Genomic DNA, 26,940 nt, shown 5'->3' with positions numbered 1-26,940 from the left:
TAACTCCCAGAATTTGCTCAAATTCATGTGCATACTATCTAACCATCTCATCCTCTGTTGTTTCCTTCTCCTGTTGCCTTCAACCTTTCCCAGCATCAGGGTCATTTCCAGTGAGTCAGCTCTTTGCATCAGGCTGCCAAAGTATTAGAACTTCAGCTTCAGCAACAGTCCTTCAAAAGAATATTCAAGGTTGATTTCCTTTAGGACTGACTGGTCTGATCTGCTTGCAGTCCAAGGGACTCTCAAGAGTCTTCTCCAACACCACAGTTCAAAAGCATCAATTTCTTGGAGCTCAGCCTTCTTAATTTGCCAACTCTCACATCTGCACATGACTACTGAAAAAAACACAGATTTGACTATATAGACCTTTGTTAGCAAACTGATGTCTCTGCTTTGGAATACGCTGTCTAGGTTTCTCACAGCTTTCCTTCCATGAAGCAAGTATCTTTTAATTTCATGGCTGCAGTCACTGTCCATAGGGATTTTGGAGCCCAAGGAAATAAAATCTATCATTGCTTCCACTTTTCCCCCTTCTATTTGCCATGAAGTGATGGGACCAGATGCCATGATCTGAAGTTTTTTTTTTTTTTTTTTTTTAATGTTGAGCATCAATCCAGTTATTTCACTCTCTTCCTTCACTCTCACCAAGAGGCTCTTTAGTTCCTCTTCACTTTCTGCCATTAGAGTGGTATCATCTGTATATCTGAGGTTGTTGACATTGCTCGCAGTAATCTTGATTCCAGCTTGCGATTCATCCAACACAGCCATTTCTCATGATGTACTCTGCATGTAAGTTAAATAAGCAGGGTGACAATATACAGCCTTGTAGCACTCCTTTCCCTAGTTTGAACCAGTCCATTGTTTCACATCCAGTTGTGAACTACAAACAGGTTTCTCAGGAGACAGGTGAAGTGGTTGGGTACTCTCGTCTCTTCAAGAATTTTCTGCAGTTTACTGTGATCCACGTAGTCAAAGGCTTGAAAGCACTCAATGAAGCAGAAGTAGATGTTTTTCTGGAACTCCCTTTCTTTCTCCATGATCCAGCGAAATATTGGCAATTTGATCTCTGGTTCCTCTGCCTTTTCTAAACTCAGCTTCTATATCTGGAAGTTCTTGGTTCATGTACTGCTGAAGCCTAGCTTGAGGGATTTCGAGCATAGTCTTGCCAGCATATGAAATAAGCGCAGTTGTATGGTAATTTGAACATTCTTTAGCACTGGCTCTTCTTTGAGATCAGAATGAAAACTGACCTTTTCCCATCCTGTGGAATAACGTTTGTCAAAATCTGTGGGATGCAGCTCCTTAGGAATTATACCATTTATTTTTTTTTAAAGTCTGCAAAATGTGTCAACATAAAAGGCTAGAGTATAATAGGATAAATATAACAAAACAGCAAACAAGCCCAGGAGCTTAACAAGCCAAAATTAAATTCATTTAAAAAGATGAATAAAATATGTACAGCTCTGGTGAGATTGTACCTGACATCATACGTTTGTCAAAACTCACAGAATTGTACAACCCAAAGAGTGAAATCTAAAGGGAAAAAGAAGAGAATGAAAAAGGGGTATGAAGCTACAGATATAACAGAAATTTTGAAAGATAATGAAAGATGAATAAATTTGAAAACTAAAGTATACAGCTAGAATAACATACAAGTTGACCCACAAGAGAAAAGTTTAATGAATTTATAACCTCTATGATATTAATTACTAGTTAAAATTTACCCAAACTAAATCCAAGGCCAATGCAGATTTAGACAAGTTCTACCAAACACTGACAGAAGAGACAATTCCAATCTTACCCAAAGAAAGGGTAAGAGTCTGTAACTCACCTTGTGATGGAATTAGTCTAACCTTGATACCAACAACCGACAGGAGCAGTACAAGAAAGGAAGACTGGAGACCAACCTCACTGATAACACAGATGTAAAATGGTAAGCAAAATCCTCAGAAGCAAGATGTAGTATCGTATAAAATATCACCAAGACATATTTACTCTAGACTACAAGGATACTAAAGAAGTTTACTGATGATTCATGTTATTAAAATCAGCAGATGAAAATTACAGAAAACATCATCTTGATAGATACATATACTGCATTTAATTAAAATCATAACCATTCATGGCAAAAAGTATCAAATGAAAAACAGGAGAGAATTTCCTCAATTGATAGAAGGTATCTACAAAAAAGTATAATAAACATCATGTTCAACAGTAAAATATTAAAATTATTCCCTTTAAAATCAGAAGCAAAACAAAAATGCCATTATCACCACATCTGCTCAACACTGTACCAGAAAATCTTACCAACACACTAAAATAAGTAAAGAAATAACAGATGAAAAGACAGTACTCAATTTTAAACTGAAGAGCATCACTATGACTTGATATAAAAAATATTTTTAAACTCAGTAGTAGGTACACATGAATTGGTAGGCTCTAACTACCTGCCCACACAGAACTGAGCTTAATCTAAACTGGAAGAGGAAGTGAAATGTCCAATAAAAATATAAAAACATGCTCAACTTCATAAAAATCCAGAAAAATGAAAATCACACAGGGATAATATACCAAATACATCCAATTATCAAAAACGGAAAAGCGAGAAAACCAGTAGTCTTCATGATAGGGAATTACAGAAACTGTTACAAACCCTGGGAATATCATTTGGTGTTTGGAAAGCAACCGACATTACTTGGTAATCATACTAGATGTTTACACCTAAATATATATCCTGAAGGGTCTCAAACATGTGCATCAGGTGACTTTTTAAAATTTTTAAAGCTCCTTTTGGTAGCAAATTTCCTTTCAAGACACTAGAACTGTAAAGAATGAAAATGTCTATCAAGAGTTTACTAGATAAACAGCTGCATAAAATGTAATCATGTATATTAGAGAAAATAAAACAAGTCACTGCTACATAACAACGAAGACAGAGAACAAAAACATACCTAAAACAGACTAAATAATTATTTAGGTCTTCTGCTCATTTTTCGATTGGGTTGTTTATTTTTTCGATATTGAGCTTCATGAACTGTTTCTATACTTTAGAGATTATTCCTGTCAGTTGCTTCATTTGCAAATATTTTCTCCAATTCTGATGACTACCTTTTTATTTTGTTTATGGTCTCCTTTGTTGTACAAAAGCTTTTAAGTTTAATTAGGTCCCATTTGTTTATTTTGGTTTTTATTTTCATTAACCGAGGAGGTTGGTCAAAAAAGATCTTGCTGAGATTTATGTCGAGGAAAAAAAAACTTCTGCCTAAGTTTTACTCTAAGAGTTTAATACAATGAAACATTACTCAGTCATAAAAATGAATGAATTGGGTCATCTGTTGAGACGTGGATGGGCCTAGAGAGTGTCATACAAAGTGAAATAAGTCAAAAAGAGAAAAACAAATATTGTATATTTATATATATATATGTGGAATCTAAAAAAAATGGTATGTGTGTGTGTGTGTGTGTGTGTGTGTGTGTGTGTGTGTGTTAGTTGCTCAGTTGTGTCTGACTCTGTGATCCCATGGACTATAGCTCACCAGGCTCCTCTGTCCATGGACTTCTCCAGTCAAGAATACTAGAGTGGGTTGCCATTTTCTTCTCTAGGGGATCTTCCCAACCCAGGGATCGAACTCTGGTCTCCTATACTGCAAGCAGTTTCTTTACCATCTGAGCTATCAGAGGAAAAAATGGTGTAGATGATCCTATCTGCAAAGCAGAAATAGAGACACAGATGTAGAGAACTCCAAGGCGGAAAGCAAGAAGATGGGAGGAACTGGGAGACTGGGATTGACACACATACACTATTGACACTTTGTATAAAACAGATAACTAATACGAACATACTGTCTAGCACAAAGAACTCTACTTAAGGCACTGTGGTAACCTGAACAGGAAGGAAGCCCCCAAAGGAAGGAATGTATGTACATGCACAGCTGGTTTATCTTGCTGGACAGTAGAAACTAACACAGTATAAAGCAACTGGACTCCAATAAAAAAGGCTAAATGAAATTCTTTTCAGTTGTTAAATGTTTTAGAAATAGAGATACACATAGTAAAACCACTATGATAAGTAAGGACATTATTAACATAAACTCATGAAAATAGTTTCCTCTGGAATACAGGGATGGACCATGGGGACATCTTATTGGTAATATTCTATTTTGCAAGCTATATACTAATTTCAACAGACTGTTCTACCTCAGGAGGTATTGAATTTCCCATCACAGAAGTTTGTTTCAAGAAATATCTCACTTAGGTGAGCTATTTAGAGACAGAACAAATACCACATAGGAAATGGACTTGATAACCCTACAAGTATCTTTTAAGATTTCATAATTCCATATGCATCATAACAAACAGTGTAAGGCCACTGGTCCGTAATGATTGCACTGAGACAATAAATTAACTAAAGCTGGAGTCTTACTTCTTGACTTGTTGGTAACTAATATGTCACCGTATTGTCTGTATTTTCCCACTGAAGTCACATCAGCTGATACACCATATGCCCAGAGTTCACTCATTTAATCTTCATGGTAACACTATGGGCTAAGTATCGTTAATAAGTTCACTGAATGGACAATGAAAACAAAACTGCAAGAATTCAAATCAGTTGCCCAAAGTCATACACATAGTGAGTGGCAAATTCTAGGGTGTCAAATTTTGGTGTCTAGGACACCAAAACCTATCCTCCGAATGCCCTATCCATTCAAGGCCCATCCATCTTCCTGAGGGTGTGCGGGGTGAAAAGAAAATCCCAACAGATCTGAGGGGTCCATACATGTCTAAGGTACAAGTCAGTGCTGGTGGCTGTAGTTATTTACACAGTAGCCAATGCAGATTCTTGGCCTCTGAATCATGGCTATGATTGTTTGACCCTGAACTCTATAGTCCAGAGGCAGCCTCTAAAACTGTATTCCTCTAGACATTTCTAAAATTGAATTCCTTGTATTAAATCACTTCCTGCTTTAAGTACCTAAACTTATTAACATGTGCTGAACTGATAAATCCTGACCTCAACAAATAAATATATTTCAACTTTATTGATTTATATTCATCTGAAGTCCCTAGAAAAATAGTTTTATAGCCCATGTGTAATGCAGTTTTATTTTTAATAAAATGACTATCATCAGATGACTTATTCATCTTCTTTCTCACATCAATACAAACTTTTATTAAATTGCTATGAGGATGTTGTGGATATACACTTAAGAGACAGGTTCTTTCTCCACTTTCCCTCATGACTAGGAACTTAAACTGTAGACTAGCGACTGACATCCCTCACGGAACATCTCACTTCTACTCTTAAGTGATTTTCTGGGCAAACTTTTACAAAAAGCATAATGCATTTTTCCTAAGGGTTAGAGTTGTTCTCTATTAAAATGATGAAAAGTTCTGAAAAGGGAAGAAACATTACATTTATCCTCTAGAATATTTATAAAATATGTATTTGTAAAAGGAAGAGGTATTCTAACTCATGAAAGCATAATACATCTCTTAATAACCTTAAATACTGTATCAGAAAGTGCAATTTTACATTAAAGAGCCTGGAACTTATCATTATAAAGACCTGAGTTAAAATCTCATAAAGCTGCTTGATAGTGAGAAAATCTTTGGGTTTTCTGAATTTCAGTTAATTCAGCTGATTCGGAAATGTGATCTTTATAACTATCTCCAAAGTTTACTGTAACATTTTTAAAAAATATACCATGCATGACAGTTTCTGCTGTAAGAGTTGGTAATATAGCAAATACTACATAAATGTTGAATTTTCTCTTATATCTTAAAAACGCTATGGAAGAACTCCATTTCAACAACAGCAACAAAAACGCTGTAGAAATTCTACATGCCACTAGGATATCATGTGCATGTGCGTACTTAGTTGCTAAGTTGTGTCTGACTCTTTGCAACGCCATAGACTATTGCCCACTGGGCTCCTCTGTCCATGGGGATTCTCCAGGTAACAATACTGGAGTGGGTTGCCATTTCCACCTCCAAGGGATCTTCCTGACCCACAAATTGAACCCTTGTCTCCTGCATCTCCTGCACTGGCAGGCGGATTCTTTACCATTGAGCCAACTTATATCATAAAATCACAGAAAAGTTTCTAAAGAATTAAGTCAAAAATATCGTGCAGATCAGTGGCAATTAGTCCTGAGACAAGTAGACAGTAGTTACCCACCATTGAACTTCCCTTTGGAATTTTTCAGCATCTTATTATTTCCCATTCCCACTAATTACCTCCTACTCAACACCCTACACTACAAAATACTTTGGGTATTCCAACAAACAGAAAAGTCAGGGCAGGTAAACCCCTCTAAACAGTTTACATTGCTGTAGATTAAAAGGTTCGATGCAGGATACAGGATGCTTGGGGCTGGTGCACTGGGATGACCCAGAGGGAGGGAGGTGGGAGGGGGGTTCAGGATTGGGAACACGTGTACACCCGTGGTGGATTCTTGTTGATGTATGGCAAAACCAATACAATATTGTAAAGTTAAAAAAAATAAATAAATAAAATAACAACTAAATAGGGACTTCCCTGTGGTCCAGTGGCTAAAATCTGGTACTCTCAAAGCAGGAGACCCAGGTTTGGATCATGGTGAGGGAACTAGATTCCACATGCCGCAACTGAGAGTCCACGCGCCACAACTAAAGATTCTGCATGACAAAACTATGGTCGGACATCTCACATGTTGAAACTAAGACTGAATACAGCCAAATAAACTTTTAAAAAATAACTAAATAAAACACTGGACAGGTATTTAAGAAACTCAATATATTATCAATTATGGTGTTGGCACTGATCTTCTAAAAAATGCTTAAAAATTTTTAATAGTTTATTTACTATTTAGAAAAATGCAGAAACAGCAATGAAATTAGCCCAGTGAAAACTAAAACCAATATAACAAAAGACTTATGAACACCATTTTACCATTTTCCAGATCAAACAAATTTGGGGGATTTTCATGTTGGCAATGTCCTTTCATTTGGGTATTTTTACTTATTTATAAGGATATTCAATAATGAAAAAAATGATTTATAGGTTGGCAATAAAAAAGCCACCATGAACGTTAAAAATGAAAATTCCCCTCTCTTTATAGGTTTAGGCTTACGACCTACTCCTTTTCTCTCCACCTCACTCCATCTTGTTGTCTTGATTCTTGGATTATAAGATTGAGCGGGAAGGAGAAAGAGTGAAAAAGGGGGCAGATGATATAATAAGAACAATTAACAAGAATTAACCAAAGTACAAGTTTATGTGGATCATCGACTTGGCAAATAGAAATTTTATGCTGGTCTAAAAGATACTGTTCAGATGATTTCAATTTAGAGCTTGAAAACAAACCTCAATTGGCTCTTCACCACCTTTTACTTGATTTTCACCCATTTCTCCATTCTCATAGCTGCTGCTCTTCTCAACCCATAACTCCGATTTCTCTACAGTAAGTCGAAGCTGGTCTAGATCTGCTTTGATCTGCTTGTAGTTATCTACATCCTGATTAGACACCAGCAACTGCACCTGGAAACAGAATTTCAAACTTTGATTTACTTATGGAATTTCATATATGTCAAAAACCCCAAGTCTTTTAACATATGTGTCCTTCAGTTGAAGTTTAGTATTTCTAGGCTATTTATGGATATTTTACAGGTATATTGATCATGAAAATTTACCTGAAAGTATCTGTAAATTCCACTTAATATATTCACGTTGTAAGAAATTATACATATAAAAAAGTGAGCCCTAACAATGCTTTTCAAAATGTTAAAGAGTAATTTAAAGTAAAAGATACCCCAACTCTAATTTTACTGATCAAGTTAATTTTTCTGAGACTCCCTGTTTGAAACAGGTAGAAACATAAAAATAAGTGGAAGAAAATACCCATGCAGTCTGAAGCTTAATTTGTATATATTATGTGAGTATATGAATGCTGCTGCTGCTGCTAAGTCGCTTCAGTCGTTTCTGACTGTGCAACTCCATAGACAGCAGCCCACTAGGCTCCTCTGTCCCTGGGATTCTCTAGGCAAGAATACTGGAGTGGGTTGCCATTTCCTTCTCCAATGCATGAAAGTGAAAAGTGAAAGTAAAGTCACTCAGTTGTGCCCGACTCTTAGCGACCCCATGGATGCAGCCCACCAGGCTCCTCCGTCCATGGGATTTTCCAGGCAAGAGTACTGGAGTGGGTTGCCACTGCCTTCTCTGGAATATATGAATAGTTTTATCCATTTATATAATTACTTTTAATTATTTCATATTTTAACATATTCCTGTAAAATTTCCTAATGAAGATCAATGCTCTATTAAGGAACTATTAGTGAAATACATGTAAGCCTGGAGATAGTCCTCATTCATGGTCTCAAAATTGGTATCATTCAAAGATGACAAAGAAAAAGATTAGCTCCATCACAATTCTCTTTTGGATTCATATATTTTTCAATCACAAAACATTTATTTCAGTGCAGTACCCAAACTGATCAGTAAAATTTAGGGTCAGAATAACAGCATGGGCAACAAAATTCCTAACATGGTATTATCCCCCAGTGCCTTCCTAAATCTTAGTGCCTATCATCTACATTAAAGATATTAACTGAAAAATCACCTTCTAAAATAGATCATGTCTTAGCTGCAGACAAGGCCATATCTATCTTTAAAAATAGAAAGTGTCCCCAGGAAAAGCTGCAGTCTCATTAACTTTGCAACCATTAAGTCAGGTTGGATGCTATAAACAACATTTCAGAGCCTCTGAGGGTGGAAGCACTGAAGGCTACTCAATCTCACCTGTTTAAATGCCTGTAAAACTTCGGCTCTCTGGCTGAAGTGCTTGAACAGCAGCTGCAGGGCTCCTGATAGCAGAGGCGGGTAGTCATGCATGATCAGATGAATGAGGACCCGTAAAAACGTCCTGCCTCCTTCGTCATCCAGTTGAACTGGATTTTTCTCCTTTCTGTAAAACCAAAAGATCATTGTAAAAGACTTGTATTACATAAACTCTAATCATAAGTAGCTAATATTGTGTAAACATTCTCAGACTTACACCATTTCCACCATCACCCCTCCACGAAATATTGGAAATTGCAAAGGAAGACATTTTTACTTTCTTTGGCCTCATGTTACTAATAAGGGGGCTTCCCAGGGCAGCGCTAGTAGTAAAGAATGCCTGCCAATGCAGGAGACATAAGAGATGTGGGTTTGATTCCTGGGTTGGGAAGATCCCCTGGAGAAGGGCATGGCAACCCACTCCATTATTCTTATCTGGAGAATCCCCAGAAACAGAGGAGCCTGGAGGGCTACAATCCATAGGGTGACAAAGATTTGGACACGACAAGCGATCTAGCTTGCAGGCACAATGTATGAGGAAAGGGAACATAAAGAAAAGCTTGTGATTGTCCATGAAAGGAGGGGTGACCAAAGTCCCAGTCTGTCCAAGACTGAGAAGGTTCCCAAGATGGGGGACTCTCAGTGATTGCAATAGGAAAGCAGCAGGCAAACTGGGATGATCTGGTAATCTAGGCACAGACAAAAGACAGATCTGAATCAATCCAGAAGCGCTTATTGAGAAGGCATATCAGCTGGATGCACGTCAAGGGCCAATGTACCAACCACCCCCACTTCCCCGCCAGGCCCAAAACCTCCTCAGGACAGGTGGTGAGGCCGTGCAGCACAGCGGCACAGCATGCGTGCGCACGCGCACGCGCACAGGCAAGGCCACAGCCAGAGCAACTCTGCGAGTTTGCTGTATTCGGACTGTGGGCTCGATTACCCGGATGAAAAGTTCGTTTATTTTTCGGTGAAAATCATACACTGCTTTATCCTCTTCTAGGGAATAATGAAATACTTGAATAGGAAAACACAGTAACAATAACAACAGCAGAAACTGGCAAAACAATATAAAAACAAACCTAAACCAAAAGTTCACTAGAGATAAAAATCCTTTTGGGGCTTCCCTGAGTCTTTCTTCTCTTTCTTGCTAATCAAAGAAAATGCTACAAAAGGGTTAGTACAGAAATCTGTTAGGTATATATGGCACATCTGCGATAAAGATGGGTGCTACAAACTCAATATTTGTAGCTGAGACATCGTACCGTTTTTACTTTTCTTTTTGACTATTAGTTTCATTTCTGGGGAAACCAAAGAAGCAACTTAAAAACAATGAATAGTAGGGCTCCTGACAGCAAAGGAGGGTAGCCATGGCAGAGATATTTCATTTTCTTCAATCATACAGATATTTTCAACTGGCAGATAAAAAGCATTAGTTCTCACATATAGTTAATGATAACATTGAAAGAAGTTACTTTCTTGCCTCAAATTTCTCAGATTTTGGGAAGCAGTGTTTTGCAAGATCCAGCGATATTTTTGCCAGGGGACTTAAAGGGCATTCGTGTGCTGTCATTATTTGAGGAAAGAAAAGCAAAGAATTCAGGGGAAAGTTCAATACACTGATCTCATCTCTCCCGTCCTTTTTTTTTAACCTGACCTAAAGAAAAGCTATGCTTTCTCTTCTATAGTAAATTCGCAGCTTCATTTCTGGCAAGAGTTATGTTGGCAACCATAAGGGATATAAAATTAAATAGATATAGGGAATGACAAACTATTGTAAAATTCTAAGTAAAATCTTATTCATAAAATAATGATATATAAATGCTACTATACCTTCCAGCAAACATAGTTTCTGCCTGAGCTGCAATTTCATCTATATCAGGAACAATAGCTGCAAAGATAAGTGGTAAAAAATCCATTCTTTATATTTTTATAATTAGGAGTCCCAATATTTATATTAATGTAGCATACCTAAAAATATTTTTGTCTTAATTTCTTTATGCCACCGAAAGTCAATTAACACTTTAAAAAGTCACAATACAGTTTCCCTTATTCATCAATATTTTAAATTGAAGCTTACATTTTAAAATCATTATACTCAAAGATATATTGAAAAGATCACAAAGAACTATTTACAGTTTCTTCATCTATATAAGCACATATATATATAACTACATACACACATATCTATATACATACATATAATCTAAATGGATAATGATATGGGAAGATAATATTTTTTAAAGAATCACAATATACCTATAAGGAACCTTGTTATTACATGGTACTTCCAAACAATATGATCTTTTTACCTAAGCTTACTTTCGCAATTCCATACCTTCTTCTTGTGGGATAGAGTGCATTTTTTTTTTAATGTGAACCAGTCTTGATTCCTCACCCATTCCCACCACTAACATTTTGAAGATGTCTGTGATAGGTACACAATTTATTTCTCATCTCCAAAGCATGAAAAGAAAAAGGAGCAAGATATAAAAAGGGAAAAAATTATTCCCAGAAAGCTACCTCATACAAACAGAACCGATTTAAGAGGTCAGATAAATCAAAGAAGACTGGTTTTCTGGGGATGCCCCTAGACTTCCTCTCCCACACTTTTACTGACAGAGCTCCTTTTTCCAGAAGTCTGGCTTCTGAGAGCCAATAATTGTTATGCTAGTGTCAATGCAGACGCCAGCAAGACTTTCTGGTTCTGCCTCCTCATTCCTGGAAATAGCCCCTTGGGGTTCTACACTTCTGGGAAGCATAAAAACAACACAGCTGCAAATGTGCCAAGGAGACTTCTAGCTCAGGAGAGCTGAACTCCATCTGTAGAGCACGCTGCCTTTGGATGGTACCGATGAGTCAGGGAGCAGGACGTTTGGCTTAGCATCCATGTTAACTACTCTGACTTTCCTATCAAACTGACTGATGCACAAAGAAGAGGCTCCCTGATGTTATCACAGTGGTTGTAGTTCCCAAGAAGTTTCATATAACTCCTACCCCAGCAAAAGAGTTCAGTGAACTGGCTAAATCGTCAATGATAAAGATTCCATCTTCAATATGATATAGTTTCCAGCTTGTCATGGCTGGCCTGATCTAGCCAGAAAAAAAAATGGTGATTTAATATTTCTTAGGTTTCATAAGGTACCGTCTAGAGTCATAACATTTTTATAATAATTTTTATGCTCTTTTCATTATGCTCCTATACTCACAGAGAGAGCAGCTTCATTCTTACACACTTTAAATGTGAAAAACTGAAAAACAGTACCAGTTTACAACTGTACAAGATAATAAAGAACCAACACACATACATACACAGTAAAACTAACACCCACATCTAGACCTCTATGGGAATGCCATGTCTTTATTCTTGAGTTGGGTAATTCCTACAAAATACCTTTCTTCCTGATAGATGCATTTCACATGCTCTGTGATCCAGCCAAAAAAATAATCCCCTTGGATTTTCACCCAAACAGCATAATTCTCAAAAGATTCAGACCTGGAGTTGGAGAGAACTCGGAGAGAATCCCTTTTCCACTACTTCATAACTTTAAGCAAGTGCCTGACTCGCTCTAACCTTGGTCTTCTTATCAGTAAACTGGCACAATAAAGAGTACTCAAACTTGTGGAGTTGTGAAGATAACAAGAGAAACTGCATTCAAAGGACTGAGCACCAGAGCAGCAAGCATCCTCCCTGCCATTCTTGACAAGTTATTTACTTTCTGTCTCAGCTCCTTCATTTCATTGGTGGAGATTATTTGGACATTTTTGTCTCATACAGATGCTTCTTGTCTTAAAACATCAAAAGGAACTTTCAAGTTCTCATGGACACATCATCCAGAGAGTAAATATTGTCACAAAGGTAATACCTGATGGCAGCAGAGTATCAGGAGAGCCATTGGTGGATGTTTCGGCATTTCCATTGTTCTCCCCGAATTCCTTCTTATATATTGACAGCATATAGGAGATCCTATAATCTAGTCTGACACTCAAGATAAACTATAAGAAACATTAAAAACAACATAAGTTCCTTTCATCAGCATGGTGTTTAAAAATTCATATCATTCCAGGACAGCAAGAACAATGTAACTATCAACATGTCACATGAACTACTTCGAAACTTTACTGGAAAACTCCACACTTTACATCACACACATGATAAACAATCATAACACTAAGCACAGTGAGGCATTTGCAGGAGCCAATGTCAGTAAAATCCCTCAACAGTTTTTGAAAGGAAGACAACTTGACTTCCCATGATCACTCTTGGAATATTCCAGGTGGGGCTATCCAGTAGATATGGATGAAGACATCATGGTGACATAATTTCCCGAGCCCTGAGCAGAGTTTCCACTGGCTCCACAAGAAAAGTGCTGGAGCTGAGACCCTCATTCACAACAGAAAGGCCAGGATTTTAGCTACAATAGTGTGGATTCTGACTATAACAAAAGGAGTCCTTGATCTAGGCTTCAGAGGGGCAGCTTAAGTAACAGCATCCGGTATACCAGGGATATGCCTCACTGCTGCATGGCCCTCTTTGGCTCTGTGTTGCTCTCCTTGTTCTCTTTAATGGACGTATGGACAGAGACTAAGTACCAATAATGTTCCCATCTGTGCTCAGCACTGAGAAGGGTGCGAGTGCCTAGAGTCCAGGGTCCTCGAGAAGAGTGATTGAGCTGGAAAAACTAAACATATTTTGCTATAGCGCTGTTTGTTCTTGTTGCTTGTTTTTTGCTTCACTGCACAGCATGTGGAATCTTAGTTCCCCAAGCAGGAATCAAACCCTCACCCCCGCAGGGGAAGCACGGAGTCTCAACTACAGGGCTGTCAGTCCCTGCTACAGCACTGTTAACATACTTAGGAAATGATCGAGGGCTACCCATGTGGTATAAATATAATGGAGATCAAGAAGGAAAAGGTATATGTTGCTACCTGAGTGGAGATGGCAAACAACAGAGAGGCAGACCTGCACAGGGCAACCTGCCATCCCAGGCTGCCTGGGAGAGTCCTGGGACAGCCTTTGCTCCCAGTATAATTATTATCTGTGTCCCCTGCACTCTCTTAAGAGATGCTCATTGGGACAGCAAACAGTAATGGTCATGCAAGTTTCAGAAAACTTGGGGTTTGGTGGTACCCAAACCCAGTTCTCACTATCCATGCCACAGTCAGTAGTGTCAGACCCCCATCTCCCTCCTCCCACCCTCCCACCCCCTTCCTCTCTCTCCTCTGGTTCTTCTCCATCCCAGCAGCACAGGCTGGAATGCCTGCAGTGTCTCTCTTGCCTCCTCACATTTATTTCCATTGTTCACTTTACTTTGAATATTCTTCTCCTCTACCCCATAATTACTAGCTTTTGAGATATCCTCCAAGGTTTGAATCCCTTTTGAAATGAAGCTTTCCCTGGTTCCCCAGTCCAAATCAATTTTTCTCCTTTTTGCTCACCCAACACATTATTTACAGCTACAGGTCCAAAGTTGAATGCCTCTCTCTCCCTCCCTGCTCCCTATTCCTCTTCTGCTAGACCTTTATGTTCCTCCTGGGTCACAGCCATGCTCCATGTCTGCTATGTTCAGTCAAGTTCCACAAACTTGTTGAGCCAGGTACTGAGGCAGGTACCAAGAGTGCGGAAAAGGTGCCAAGGATATAAAACCTGCCTCTGAACAGCATATAATCCAGAGAGAAAAGCAAACACCAAAGAAACTCTTATTAGCATGCACTGAGCACCACTACAGCTATTAGTTGAACTGATTCCAGTTACTTCGGGGATTTTCAAAGCTGGAGACAGATCGTGGGAGAAGAGGGCTGAGAAAGGACCAGTGGGCTTGGTGAGCAGAATGACAGGAGCAGAAGCTAGACCGCAGATGCATAAAATGCAGAGTTGTTTTTTTAAGTGAATTTATTTCTCTGGTGGCTCAGACGGTTAAGAATCTGCCTGCCAGAGTCTGATCCCTGGGTCGGGAAGATCCCCTGAAGAAGGAAATAAACAGCTAACCCAGGATTCTCGCCTGGAATATCCCATGGACAGAGGAGCCTGGCAGGTACAGTCCATGGGGTCATAAAGAGTCAAACACAACTAAGCGACTAACACTTCACTTTCATGTAAAGAACAAAGAGTGAAAACATAAATTAATGAAACACTCATTGGCTTTTAGTCGACGATTAATATTCAAAGAATTGTATTTTATAAATAGAGCCAAAATTCAAACTTTCATGTCTAATACAGTTAATTGTGAAAAATAATCGAAGGTAGAAGGGGAGGGGGAAAGGGAAGAACAAAAAGAAAGGCAGAGAAAGAGAGTTAACAAAGGGTTGAGGACAGACAGAGGGAGAGAATGGGTGAGAAACAAAAAGCCTTAAAGAAAATACACAAAACGATGGGAAAGGAAAGGAAGGGCAGGAGAGGAAGAGGAGCTGGCAAGAAAGCAGGCGACTTGCTTAAGGAACGTGGCTGCAAAGAAATTCTTCAAGAGACATTTGAAAAAAGAAACATTCAAGAGGAGCACAGGGGAACACAGACACAGGGAGTCAGAGTCAGACAGAGACACACAAAAGCTGGAGCAAGAACAGAGTTTCAACAAGAAATACATAAAGAACCCAAAGGCAGCAGCAAAAGGAAGCCAGTCCTGCTCTGCCCTGCCATGGTTTTGCCATGCCATCATTTTTTAGCTATAATGGACTGTTTGGTAAATTCAGAATTCTGTAACTGTTATTGGTCTAAAATGAGGACATGTATTTCAGAGTCTGTCCCATGAGGAGGATGACACTAGGCTGGGAGCCCTTTAGGCCCACAGGTCAGGTGATCAACACCTTCCTTGGGTTAAGAACAGGACAACTGAGTGATTTCTCAGGGTAGTGAACACAGGGTTGGGATGCCTGCCAATAATTTCTTGGGACTTAGCCTTTGGAATTCGTGGAGGAACTGTGAAACTTTTTATGGTTATAAATCTAATTACTTTAAATAAAAATGTACAGATCCTTCCAGGACAACTAACCCACTTCTGGTAGCTAGTCTACATTAAATTAGGATGAAAGACTTAGTAAACTGTAGCCAGAACTTTAATAGATCCTCAAAAACTCCAGGCTCCAATTTTCAAATATGGAATAAATGCTATAATTAAAGTATCATAAAACTACTTTCCAAACTTAAAAAAAATGCTAAGAATCCATAGCTATAGTAATGAGATTTTATCTACTATCCCATACTAAACCACTGGTCACAAAATAGCAGTTTACTCCTTTAACCTCATGGACATAGGTATTAGACTAGGTTAGTTTTTAAATGTATATATTATTGATCTTCCCTGGTGGTATAGTGGTTAAGGATTCTTCTGCCAATGCAGGGGACATGGCGGGTTCAATCCCTGGTCTGGGAAGATTCCACATGCCGTGGAGCAACTAAACCCATGCACCACAATCACCAAAGCCCAAGAACGGCAATGAAGAGTAACCCCTACTCACTGCAACTAGAGAAGGCCCACACACAGCAACTAAGAGCCCACACAGCCAAAATTAAAAATAAGTACATACATAAATAAACATATTTACATATATTATTCCTAGCCTTTTGGAAACAAAAACATCAAGACAGTCACTTACATAAAATGCTTAAAAATAGTAATTAACTTTTAAGTTAATAAAAATAAAAAGTCTCTATGATAAATCTGTATACACAGAATCAAATGTCCAATTCAATTGAAAGTTAAAAAAGAGTTGGAATTCAATCTTAACTTTGCCTACTCTGAAGCCCTTCTTAAATTAAGGTAAAATTAAATCAAGGTCAATGTTAAATGATAAAATATATATTAAAGAAGTTATGCCAACCTCAAAGCACTCCACATTTGTTAGGTATCATCATTAAACTATTTAATGGGCATGTACACGTGTAATGAATATGTTAAATAGTGTCAATGTGAGATTTCTTACCAGGCTTATCATTATCTTAAATGAAATAAAATTAGATCAACAGCATTTCAGAATATTTACACCGTGATCTGGAACAAAAAGTTAAGACATTAAGCCAACAGGCACAGGTAGGTGCTTATTGCTTGCCTCCCATTAGGCCCTTACCTGTAAAATCTCAATGATCTTCAGCTTGGTGTCCATGACGGTGACGTCCTCGTGATCAGTGGGGCTCCCCTGCTTGCTGGGGTGCAGGCTGGGCTGAATGTCAGGCACACTCATGGGGAAGATAGAGCCTCTGCTGAGCACCATCTGGGTCATCATCTCTCCCACCCCATGGATGGTTCTCATGACATTGTTCCCTGGCACAAGAAAAGCCCACAAGTCAACACACATGCGACCTCGGGAGACAGCCGTTACATCCGCTGGCCACAACCAGACTGAAAATGTGGCAGGAAGAGCACTAAGGATGAAAAAGAAGAGCATCAGCCCTGCTCCGGATCCTTCCTTGCAGATCAAGTTAAAATAGTGCAGACACATTTCAGAATAGCAGATTTTAGAAATACAAGTTTACTTTTCTCAGAAAATGCTTTCAAATGACACACGGCAGGTGAGTTGTTGCTGGCTCTAACAATATCCAAACCAGGTCCTTCTGGAACATAGCAAGTCCTACCATCCATCACACCAAGAGGCACTAACTCTTACAGTCAACGAGGAAGAAAGGTGTTCAATCTCTACCATAAAGAACATTGCAAGTGAGGATACAAAGACTACAGGAAAACACTTACATGGTGACTACTGTCCTAATCCTACCTTCAAGCCTAGGATTTTTTAGCTTGGCTTTCATAATGCTTGTGAAAAAAGCTTGGGAGGAGGATTTTTACAGCTTCATGTTAAGAAAACTCTTTTCTAGAGAAGAAGCACATTTTACCCATTTCTTCATCAATTTGAATTTAAAATCATAATTCAAAATCCACAAAAAGCAATTGTGTTTGAGATAATTACAGAAACAAATTACTAATCATCATTTTCAGTGAGGCATCCTGCCTCTCCTGCATCTTGAGTTTGGCTCCTCATTTAATTTGTCCTCCAATAAAACTGCCCACAGGCTTCACTGGTGGCTCAGCGGGAAAGAATCTGCCTGTTAATGCAGGAGATGTAGGCTCAGTCCCTCGGTTGGGAAGATCCCCCGGAGAAGGGAATGGCAACTCAATCTAGTCTTCTTGCCTGGAGAATCCCATGGACAGAGGAGCCTGGCAGGCTGCAGTCCATGGAGTCGCAGAAGAGTCAGACACGACTGAATGACTGAGCGCGAAGCACGCATGAAACTGCCCACACACTCATTTCTCACGCTGACCACAAGCAGCTGTACCAAAGGGTCCTCCTGTCACTGCTATGATTTACCCTCTCCTCTGCTATTTCTCACTTCTAAATCCCTACAACAAGAAATGAGAATTTGAAAGAACTCTCTGCTTTCTTTTCTGAACAGTGGTCTTTGCTTCGTGGGTGTTCATGGAGCTTTGCCTCAAGCAAAGACCTAAGAATCTGGCAAAGAATTTTCCTTTCCCCAAGTGTCTCAGGGTATAAACCAAGAGAAAGGGAAATGGAAATAAGATGGGAAGAGATTAAACCCTCAGCTCCAAGCAAAGACCATAAACTGTGGGAATACCTACAGGATTGAAAGCCAAACAAATAAAGAAAAGGAAAATATTTAAAGGATGACTCAAGAGTATCTTCATGGTCCTGTGCACAGACCACAATTACCATCAAGCCAGTGGTAACTGATATTATTTGTACACTGTGAAAGGTGAAATGCCTTTTAAAATGCATTATCTTATCCACAGATTAAATCAGTATACCTAAAAGAGGGTGGTACAGAAGTAATACACTTTTGAGAATGCAATGAAGGAATATTGTTTTCTAGAGTGGTATCTTCCAGGCAGAAATTAATTAGGGTTTTCATTCTGAGAGTCTAGGACCTTTTATTACACTGCAGCTAGAGTAAACCCAAAAACGGGGATGAGAAAAAATATATGAAAGATAATTTTCAAGTTTGGACAAGCTTGAGACAAAGGATTTGAGACAGTCTCATTTTCTATCAGAAAAACCTCGAGGCAGAACGCTTCATTGTCTGTGGTTCCCAAATAATCCTAACAACTAAGCATTCCTACATCTCCCCACCAACTGCAGGCATGCGATCTAGTTGCTGGCAACAGTTTTGGATCATCAATGTTCAACCAGTACATTTATCCAAGGCTCGATTCCAGTATGTATATGCAGTAGCCTCCAAATGATGCTTGCTTACCACCAACACAGAACAGGCTCTTCTGTTATTCTTACCCTTGATTCACACAAAAATCCTAGGCACCCACATTGTCTGCACCTTATTTAGAATTTCAAGGAAAATAACCATTTAATTCAAATGACTGTTACACACAAAACATTCACCCAGACAATTCTTGCCGCCCCCCAAATATAGATCTTGTCATCAAGCAATTAAAATCTAGTAGCCAGTTCTGTCATAATGGATAACACATGTTGTCAATGAAATGGGAGGGCTCATCCCAGGGGCAATACATCATTAGATGCCTGTGGCACTTGGTGGCCACAAAACTCTCCTAACCTCTCTGTGTATGGCCAATGCTGAGTTTGCAAATTAAAAGATGCTATGTCTTCCAGAGTTTTTGGGTGGTGATGAGAAGTGCTTCAATTATGAACTACTACAGCTTGGAAAACGTAAATCAAACACCACATAAATTACAGATTAGCAAGGCGTCATTTTTTCCGCAGAAATTTTTTTTAATTCTAGGACTGTTGAGATATCTCAGAAGTGATTGAAAGTGAAAATCACCCAGTCATGTCCAACTCTCTGATCCTGGTAATTACAGATCTCCTTCTCCAGGAGATCTTCCCAACCTAGGGATCGAACCCAGGTCTCCAACATTGCCAGCGGATTCTTTCCCATCTGAGCCACCAGAGATACCCAAGAATACTGGAGTGGGTAGCCTATCCCTTGTCCAGGGGATCCTCCCAACCCAGGAATCGAACTGGGGTCTCCTGCATTAAAGGTGGGTTCTTTACCAGCTGAGCTACCAGAGAAGTCAGTGGTGATTAGTCTTCAACAATGCAAAAGAAGAAATCTTAGGATGTCTCTTCTCAACCATGATTAGTTAATACTACTTTCAGTGAAAAGGCTACTATACTATAATATAAATCCTCCGAATAAATTCAAGTTTTTGATGTCCTTTATATTAACCCAGAAGCCAGAATTTGGATTTATGTACAAAGTGTATTGAGATGGTTTGAAAAAGGGAGTCACATTTGTTACGTAAAACTACAAAGGAAGGAATTTCTTAGAAACAAAAGCAGACAGACTTTACAGGTTCTTTCATTATGATTGTATAGGTATTTTAGGGCTTCCCAGGCGGTGCTAGTGGTAAAGAACTTGCCTGCCAGCGAATGCAGGAGACATAGAGATGCAGGTCTGATCCCTGGCTGGGGAAGATCTCCTAGAGGAGGGCATGGCAATCCACTCCAGCATTTTTGCCTGGAGAATCCTATGGACAGAGGAGCCTGGCAGGCTACAATGCATAGGGTTGCACAGAGTCGGACATGACTGAAGCAACTTAGCATGCATGCTAATCCTAATCACCTCAAGAGAAAACCCCCCAAAGCGAGACAAGTACAGTAAATGCATACTAGAAATGGTGACTGGAAATGGGTTGAGAGTTCTTTGCTTTGCTTCTTTGATGGTTTTCATGAGTCAAGTTTCCATTACCAATTCCAACATAATTGAATTTTTCCTTATTCCAAAGTCATTTTATTACTGGCCGCACTATGGGATTCAACAATCTTTAACACTTTTGTGGATTTACAGAGAGTGCAAGGGATTTAGTAGAATCTTACTTGATTGACTGAAATTTACTGTAGTCCTCTGGTGTTTTATTTAAAGTCATTCTTTACCTGCTATCTCTTTCTGTTAGAAATACTTTTCTCTGGGGACTTCCCTGGTGGTCCAGTGGTTAAGAATCCACCTTGCAATACAGGCGATGCAGGTTCGATCCCTAGTTGCGGAACTAAGATCTCACATGCTGTGGAACAACTAAGCTCCAGTGTCACAACTACTGAGCCCACAGGCTATAACTAGAGAGTCCACACACCTCAACAAAAGATCCCACGTGATGCAAGGAAGATTCCACACGCCACAACTAAGACTTGCCATAGTCAAATGAACATTTTTTTTTAAAGAAATACTTCTCACCTATGAACACATAAGAATAAAATTGATCATCTGGGTTTTCTAGTTGTTCAGATTTCAGATAGACATTTCTGAAATCTTCTAAGCATTTAAAAGAGAAATAGATATATCTGATAAGAGTTTTGTGAATAACTGCTCACAGCAATTTTCTTGTTTTGTGCCTACCAAAGGCAACTCTCAATGCTTTAGAGTAATGGAAGCCAAAAAATGGATAACACCAAAACCATTCTTATTTCCCTGAAACATATTTTTATAGTTGGACTTGGAAAAATATATCTGCTGTTTTCATAATTCATTTGAAACAGAATGATGTTAAACCATAAAGACATGTTTCAGGACATCTTCCTACTTCCCCTCCCTGCTTAGCAGCTCCTTATAAACCTCTTGCTGGAAAACACCTACACTCCCTAGAACTAGAGCAGTTTTCTATTTTGACCATTCCCTGGAGCAGTGCTTCCTCCCAGTGGTTAGGGTCTGGGTTCTAAAACGACTTTTCTGTATGCACACATACACAAAGAAAGCATTAAGACAAGATCAAAACCTTAGTTAAGATAATGGTATAATCAGAGTAACAGGGAACATAGTATCAATCTAAATCAAAAAAGATTAAGATTTAGCATCCCAATAGACAAGTAAGTAACCACTCCCAGTTACTGGCACTCCCAGTTCAAAGTCAGATAAGAATAAGAGCTACATATACAGTCCACATAGGTTTTTTTTTTTAATTGCTCATGATAGTTTTAAAATTTATTTTATTAAAGTATAGTTGAAACTTAAATGTTATATTAGTTTCCAGAGTACAGAAAAGTGATTCAGTTATACATAAATATATTCTTTTTCATATTCTTTTCCATTTATTATTTATTACAGGATATTGAATATAGTTCCCAGTGCTATACAGTAGGACCTTGTTGTTTATCCATTTTATAAATAATGGTTTGTATCTAATAATTCCATCCCTTCCTTATCCCCTCTTCTCCTTGGCAATCACAAGTCTGTTCTCTATGTGAGTCTATTTTCTTGTAGATGATTGTAGATATTGTGTCACAATGTAGACTCCACATATAAGTGATATCATGTGGTGTTTGCCTTTCTCTTTCTGACTTCCTTCACTTAGTATGATAATCTCTAGGTCCATCCGTGTTGATGCAAATGGCACTGTTGTTGTTCAGTCACTCAGCCATGTCTGACTCTGCAATCCCATGGACTTCCTGATGCAAATGGCATTCTTCCACTATTTTTATGGCTGAGTAGCATTCCTTTGTGTATATGCATCCTATATACCACATCTGCTTTACCCATTCCTCTGTCAATCACATGGGGTTTTAGTCCATGTGCTGGAACAGGAGAGAACTTGGTATTCCTCTGCCTGGAGGTCCCCAGATGGTCACTTGGCTCTCTCCCTCAAAATCCTTTCTGATTTCTGGTGTAATGCCACGTCTTCAGACCTCTTCTGCTCACCCTCTTAAAGAAGAATTGCCATCACTCTGGATCCTGCTTTACGTTTCAGTCAAGGCATTATCACTGTCTCACATCATATTTTATATTTGTGTATGTGGTTATTGTTTCCCTCTCCCCCAAAAAGAACATAAGCTCCATGAAGACAGAGGTTCTGCCTGGTTTACTACTCTATCTCCGGCACCAGGTACAGTGTCTGACATGCTACAGTCATTCAATCAATGCTTATTAGATTACTGCACAAATAAAAGAAGTTGGATGAAAAAATGAATTATTAAAAATGCTATGAACTGCAGCCCACCAGACTCCTGAGTCCATGGGATTTCCAAGGCAAGAATATGGAGTGGATTGCCATTCCCTGCTCCAGGGGTTCTTCTCAAACCAGGGACTGAACCCCACATCTCCCTTGCCTCCTACATTGCAAGTGGATTCTTTACCAATGAGCCACCAGGGAAGCCCAATTGTTAAAAGGCTTATATTAAAAAATAGGTATTATTAAACTGAAGGGTAAGTTTCATCAAGGTGAGTGGGTTTTGTTTTTTTTTTTTTGCTTTCTTTTACACTTTCTTAATTTTCTAAATTTTTTCAAAAAGCATATATAATTTCACATTACTTAAAAACATATTTGTTAAAAAGTATAATAGATAAGAATGAAATAAGGCAAAATCATGGAAACTGACTTTATCAAGGGCATATCACATTGCATGTATTAATACTGTGCTAGGCCACACACACCATTCACAGCAGGGTAGGGAGGTGGGGAACCCATCCCATTTTATACAGCAGCAAGTGGCAAGGTCACAGATTCAGGTTACTTAACATCAATGTGCATCTTTTCTCCATACCATGTTGCTACACTAAAGGCTATCACCTTCCAAGTGTACAAAGATTTTATACTAGGACTCAGAAAACCTACCAAATGCAGAAAGAAAATATCTTAATTTAAACTGTGTAGTGAAAATGTGGGATGACTATTAATCATATTATGAATCTGCTCACATTATTCTCAAGTGATCTTATCCAACTGCTGCTGCTGCTGCTGCTGAGTCGCTTCAGTCGTGTCCGACTCTGTGTGACCCCATAGTCGGCAGCCCACCAGGCTCCCCCGTCCCTGGGATTCTCTAGGCAAGAACACTGGAGTGGGTTGCCATCCTTCTGCGATGCATGAAAGTGAAAAGTGAAAGTGAAGTCGCTCAGTTGTGTCCGACCCTCAGTGACCCCATGGACTGCAGCCCACCAGGCTCCTCAGTCCAACTAGGTAATATTAAATAATTGTCCACACACTACTTGTGGCATTTTGCTTACATTACACAATTTAATTCTAAGGGCAGTCTCTGCTCAGAAAGTATTTATTAAGCAGTCAGTGTTCACCTGGCTTTATACTAGGGACATGAGGTGTAGAAGGTCATAAAGTGAAGTGAAAGCAAAGTCGCTCAGTTGTGTCCGACTCTTTGCGACCCGTGGACTGTAGCCCACCAGGCTCCTCCGTCCATGGGATTCTCCAGGCAAGAATACTGGAGTGGGTTGCCAAGGACATAAGAGAAGTAGAAAACCTGTTGCTGTTGTTTAGTGGCTAAATCATGTCTGACTCTGAGACCCCATGTACTGTAGTCTGCCAGGCTCTTCTCTCTGTCCATGGGATTTCCCAGGCAAGAATACTGGAGTGGGTTACCATTTCCTTCTCCAGGAGATCTTTCCAGCTCAGGGATCAAACCTACATCTCTTGCATTGGCAGGTAAGTTCTTTACCACTTGGCCACCAGAGATGCCCAGAAAATTTCAATACAGCTAAGAAAACAGAAAACATGCCCCTCATCCCAAATTTAAGAACAGATAGTAATAACACAGCATGGACAGTATACAAAATTGCTTAGGACATTTTTTTTTCCATTGGGAAAATTATCTTAGGGTAAGGAGACTAAAAGGCAGCTTCACTAAAGAAATACAATTTTGAACTAGGCTTTGAATGGGATGAAGGATTTAAATTAGTGTAAATCTTTCACAAACCATTTCACCACCTGATGTTCAGAATCTTAATCCTGATTAAAAAGTTTCCAATTTCTTGTGAGAATAAAATTATATAATATGTGCCCCAAAAGTCATGAAAAATACCATATAATCGTGAGGTATTATCTCAAAATGAAAAGCGGAGGATTCATGCATGCTTTCACTAAACTTCTGAAAAACAGTTCTTCTCTGTTGCGTTATGTTCTATGACAGCAGTCACCACCTTACTAATGAGTGTGTGATCCACCACATAATCATAGCTCATAATCACTAACACACCCGTGGGGTTGACACAAAGTATCACCTCTAAACGGAGTCTTGCAGAGGAGTGGCTTGTAAAGAATACTCAATGGACAGAGGATATGATATGACACCTAATCTTTTTCATTCTGAATAAACACCCAGTGAACACAGTATGTTGATAAGCCATTGACAGATTCCAACTTTCCAGTTAGAAATAGAGCAAAGCAAAACCTACTGAAAACATGTTACTAAGGTATAGTAATGTTATTATCCATCTTTTTTTTTGAATATAAAGTAGACTGCTTAGAAGAAAATTATTTCCCATCCCACACCCTAAAGAAGACTTACACAAAGGATGAACTGAGAAAGCAATTCATACAAAACAGTGGTTGAGTTCTACGTCTTATTTTGAATTTCATCACTGTCAAATACTGACAAAGCCATTTCAGTATTCCAAACCTCAAGGTTTCATTTTAATTTGCCAAACTGATCTTTAATTCTTAACAGCTAGTAATGCAAGCAATAAGTGGATTTACTATTTTTGTAATTGAGATGTAAATTAAATACAGTCTGTATTAAATACAGGCTGTAGCAGTTTGGACAAGGGAGGATCCATATAAACCACAAAGCATCCAGATAGTCAGACATTTCTATTATCCAGAAAGCTCTTTTGTGCCCTTTCCCAGCTAATCCCTTCCACATTTCCCCTCACCACCACCACAAAAACAACCACTCCTCTGATTTATCACACTGTAGAGCTATACACTGAATAATGTACAGTTTCATAGGTATGATTTTAGAAGCTGATTTTAGCCAGAGTACTATTAAATCCATCACTGTTAAAGTACCAAAGGGCCTCTAGTTCCTTGCTGCTCTGTTGTTGCCTCCACCAGATAAGTATTTTTGTCAGTGACGGGTGAAGTCAGAAAGAGCACGCTTTTTTTAAAGTATTTACTTATTTATGGCTGTTTTAGGGCTTCGTTGCTGGGCACAGGCTTTCCCTAGTTGCAGCGAATGGGGGCTCCTCTCGAGTTGTGCTGCGGGGCTTCTCACTGTGCTGGCTTCTCTCGTTGTGGTGCGCAGGCTCAGTAACTGGTGCACCAGCTTAGCTGCTCCACAGCATGTGGGGTATTCAGAGACCAGGGATCGGACTCATGTCCTCTGTATTGGCAGGTGGATTCTCCACTACTGAGCCACCAGGGAATCCCAGAAAGAGCAAATGCAAAGACAATATGAAACAAGGAAAGATAACTAATATAGTAAATGACTGCATCAAATCCCAAAACTCCATGAACAGGTTGAAAACTAAGCGGTCAAAAGCAATAAAACCAAGAGCTGCTTCTTTGAAAGGCTAAACAAAATAGCCAAAACCTCTAGCCAGGCTCACCAAGAAGAAAAGAGAGACAATTCAAATAAACAAAATAAGAAATGAAAAAGGCAAAATTTCAACTGATATCCCAGAAACACAAAGAACCATAAAAGAATATTATGAACTGTTAATTATGTGCCAACAAATCTGACAACTTAGAAGAAATGGACAACTTTCTAGAAACATACAGCACACCAAAACTGAATCAAGAAGAAATAGATGATTTGAATAGACCAATCACTAGAAGTGAAATAGAATCTGTAATAAATTGAAGAAAAAAAAAAAAAAAACCAACAACTTCCTACAAACAAAAGTCCAGGACCAGATGGCTTCACAAATGAATTCTACCAAACATAAAAAGAAGAACTTATACTGATCCTTCTCAAACTCTTCCAGAAGACTGAAGAGGCAGGAATACTCCCAAAGACATTCAGTGAAGGCACCATTACCCTGATACCAAAACGAGACAGGGACAACACCAAAAAAGAAAATTACAGGCCAATATCTTTGATAAGTATAGATGCAACAATTCTCGACAAAATAGTTGCAAACTGAATGCAAAGCACATAGAAAAGATCATACATCATGACCAAGTGGTTCTGTTAGTCGCTCAGTCATGTCTGACTCTTTGGGACCCCATGGACAATAGCTCACCAGGCTGCTGTGTCCATGGAATTCTTCAGGCAAGAATACTGGAGTGGGCTGCCATTCCCTTCTCTAGAGGATCTTCCTGACCCAGAGATCAAACCCAGGTCTCCTGCACTGCAGGAAGATCCTTTACTAACTAAGCCACCACGGAAGCCCCTTGACCAAGTGGGCTTCATCCCAAATTCACAAGAATGGTTCAACATTCACAAATCCATCAATATAATATACCACATTGAGAGAAAAGAAA

The 26,940-nt window shown here is 39.0% G+C and overlaps 1 protein-coding gene across 2 annotated transcripts in view; it reads right to left on the bottom strand.

Moving 5' to 3' along the window:
- The window catches only part of ITPR2 (inositol 1,4,5-trisphosphate receptor type 2), a 604,865-nt gene that overhangs the window by 350,759 nt on the left and 227,166 nt on the right, over window positions 1-26,940 (bottom strand). For both annotated transcript variants that reach the window (XM_004006770.5, XM_060413298.1), the window contains exons 22-26: window positions 16,880-17,073; window positions 12,682-12,811; window positions 10,649-10,706; window positions 8,777-8,942; window positions 7,346-7,519 (exon numbers count right to left, since the gene is read on the bottom strand). In XM_004006770.5, coding sequence (XP_004006819.2) covers window positions 7,346-7,519; window positions 8,777-8,942; window positions 10,649-10,706; window positions 12,682-12,811; window positions 16,880-17,073 — 722 coding nt within the window. The remainder of the gene's footprint in view (window positions 1-7,345; window positions 7,520-8,776; window positions 8,943-10,648; window positions 10,707-12,681; window positions 12,812-16,879; window positions 17,074-26,940) is intronic.

This window comes from Ovis aries, chromosome 3 (assembly GCF_016772045.2).
Source record: "Ovis aries strain OAR_USU_Benz2616 breed Rambouillet chromosome 3, ARS-UI_Ramb_v3.0, whole genome shotgun sequence".
NCBI classification, from domain to species: Eukaryota; Metazoa; Chordata; class Mammalia; order Artiodactyla; family Bovidae; genus Ovis; species Ovis aries.
The sequence above is the reverse complement of the archived record's forward strand: the minus strand, read 5'-3'. Positions and strand labels throughout refer to the sequence as shown.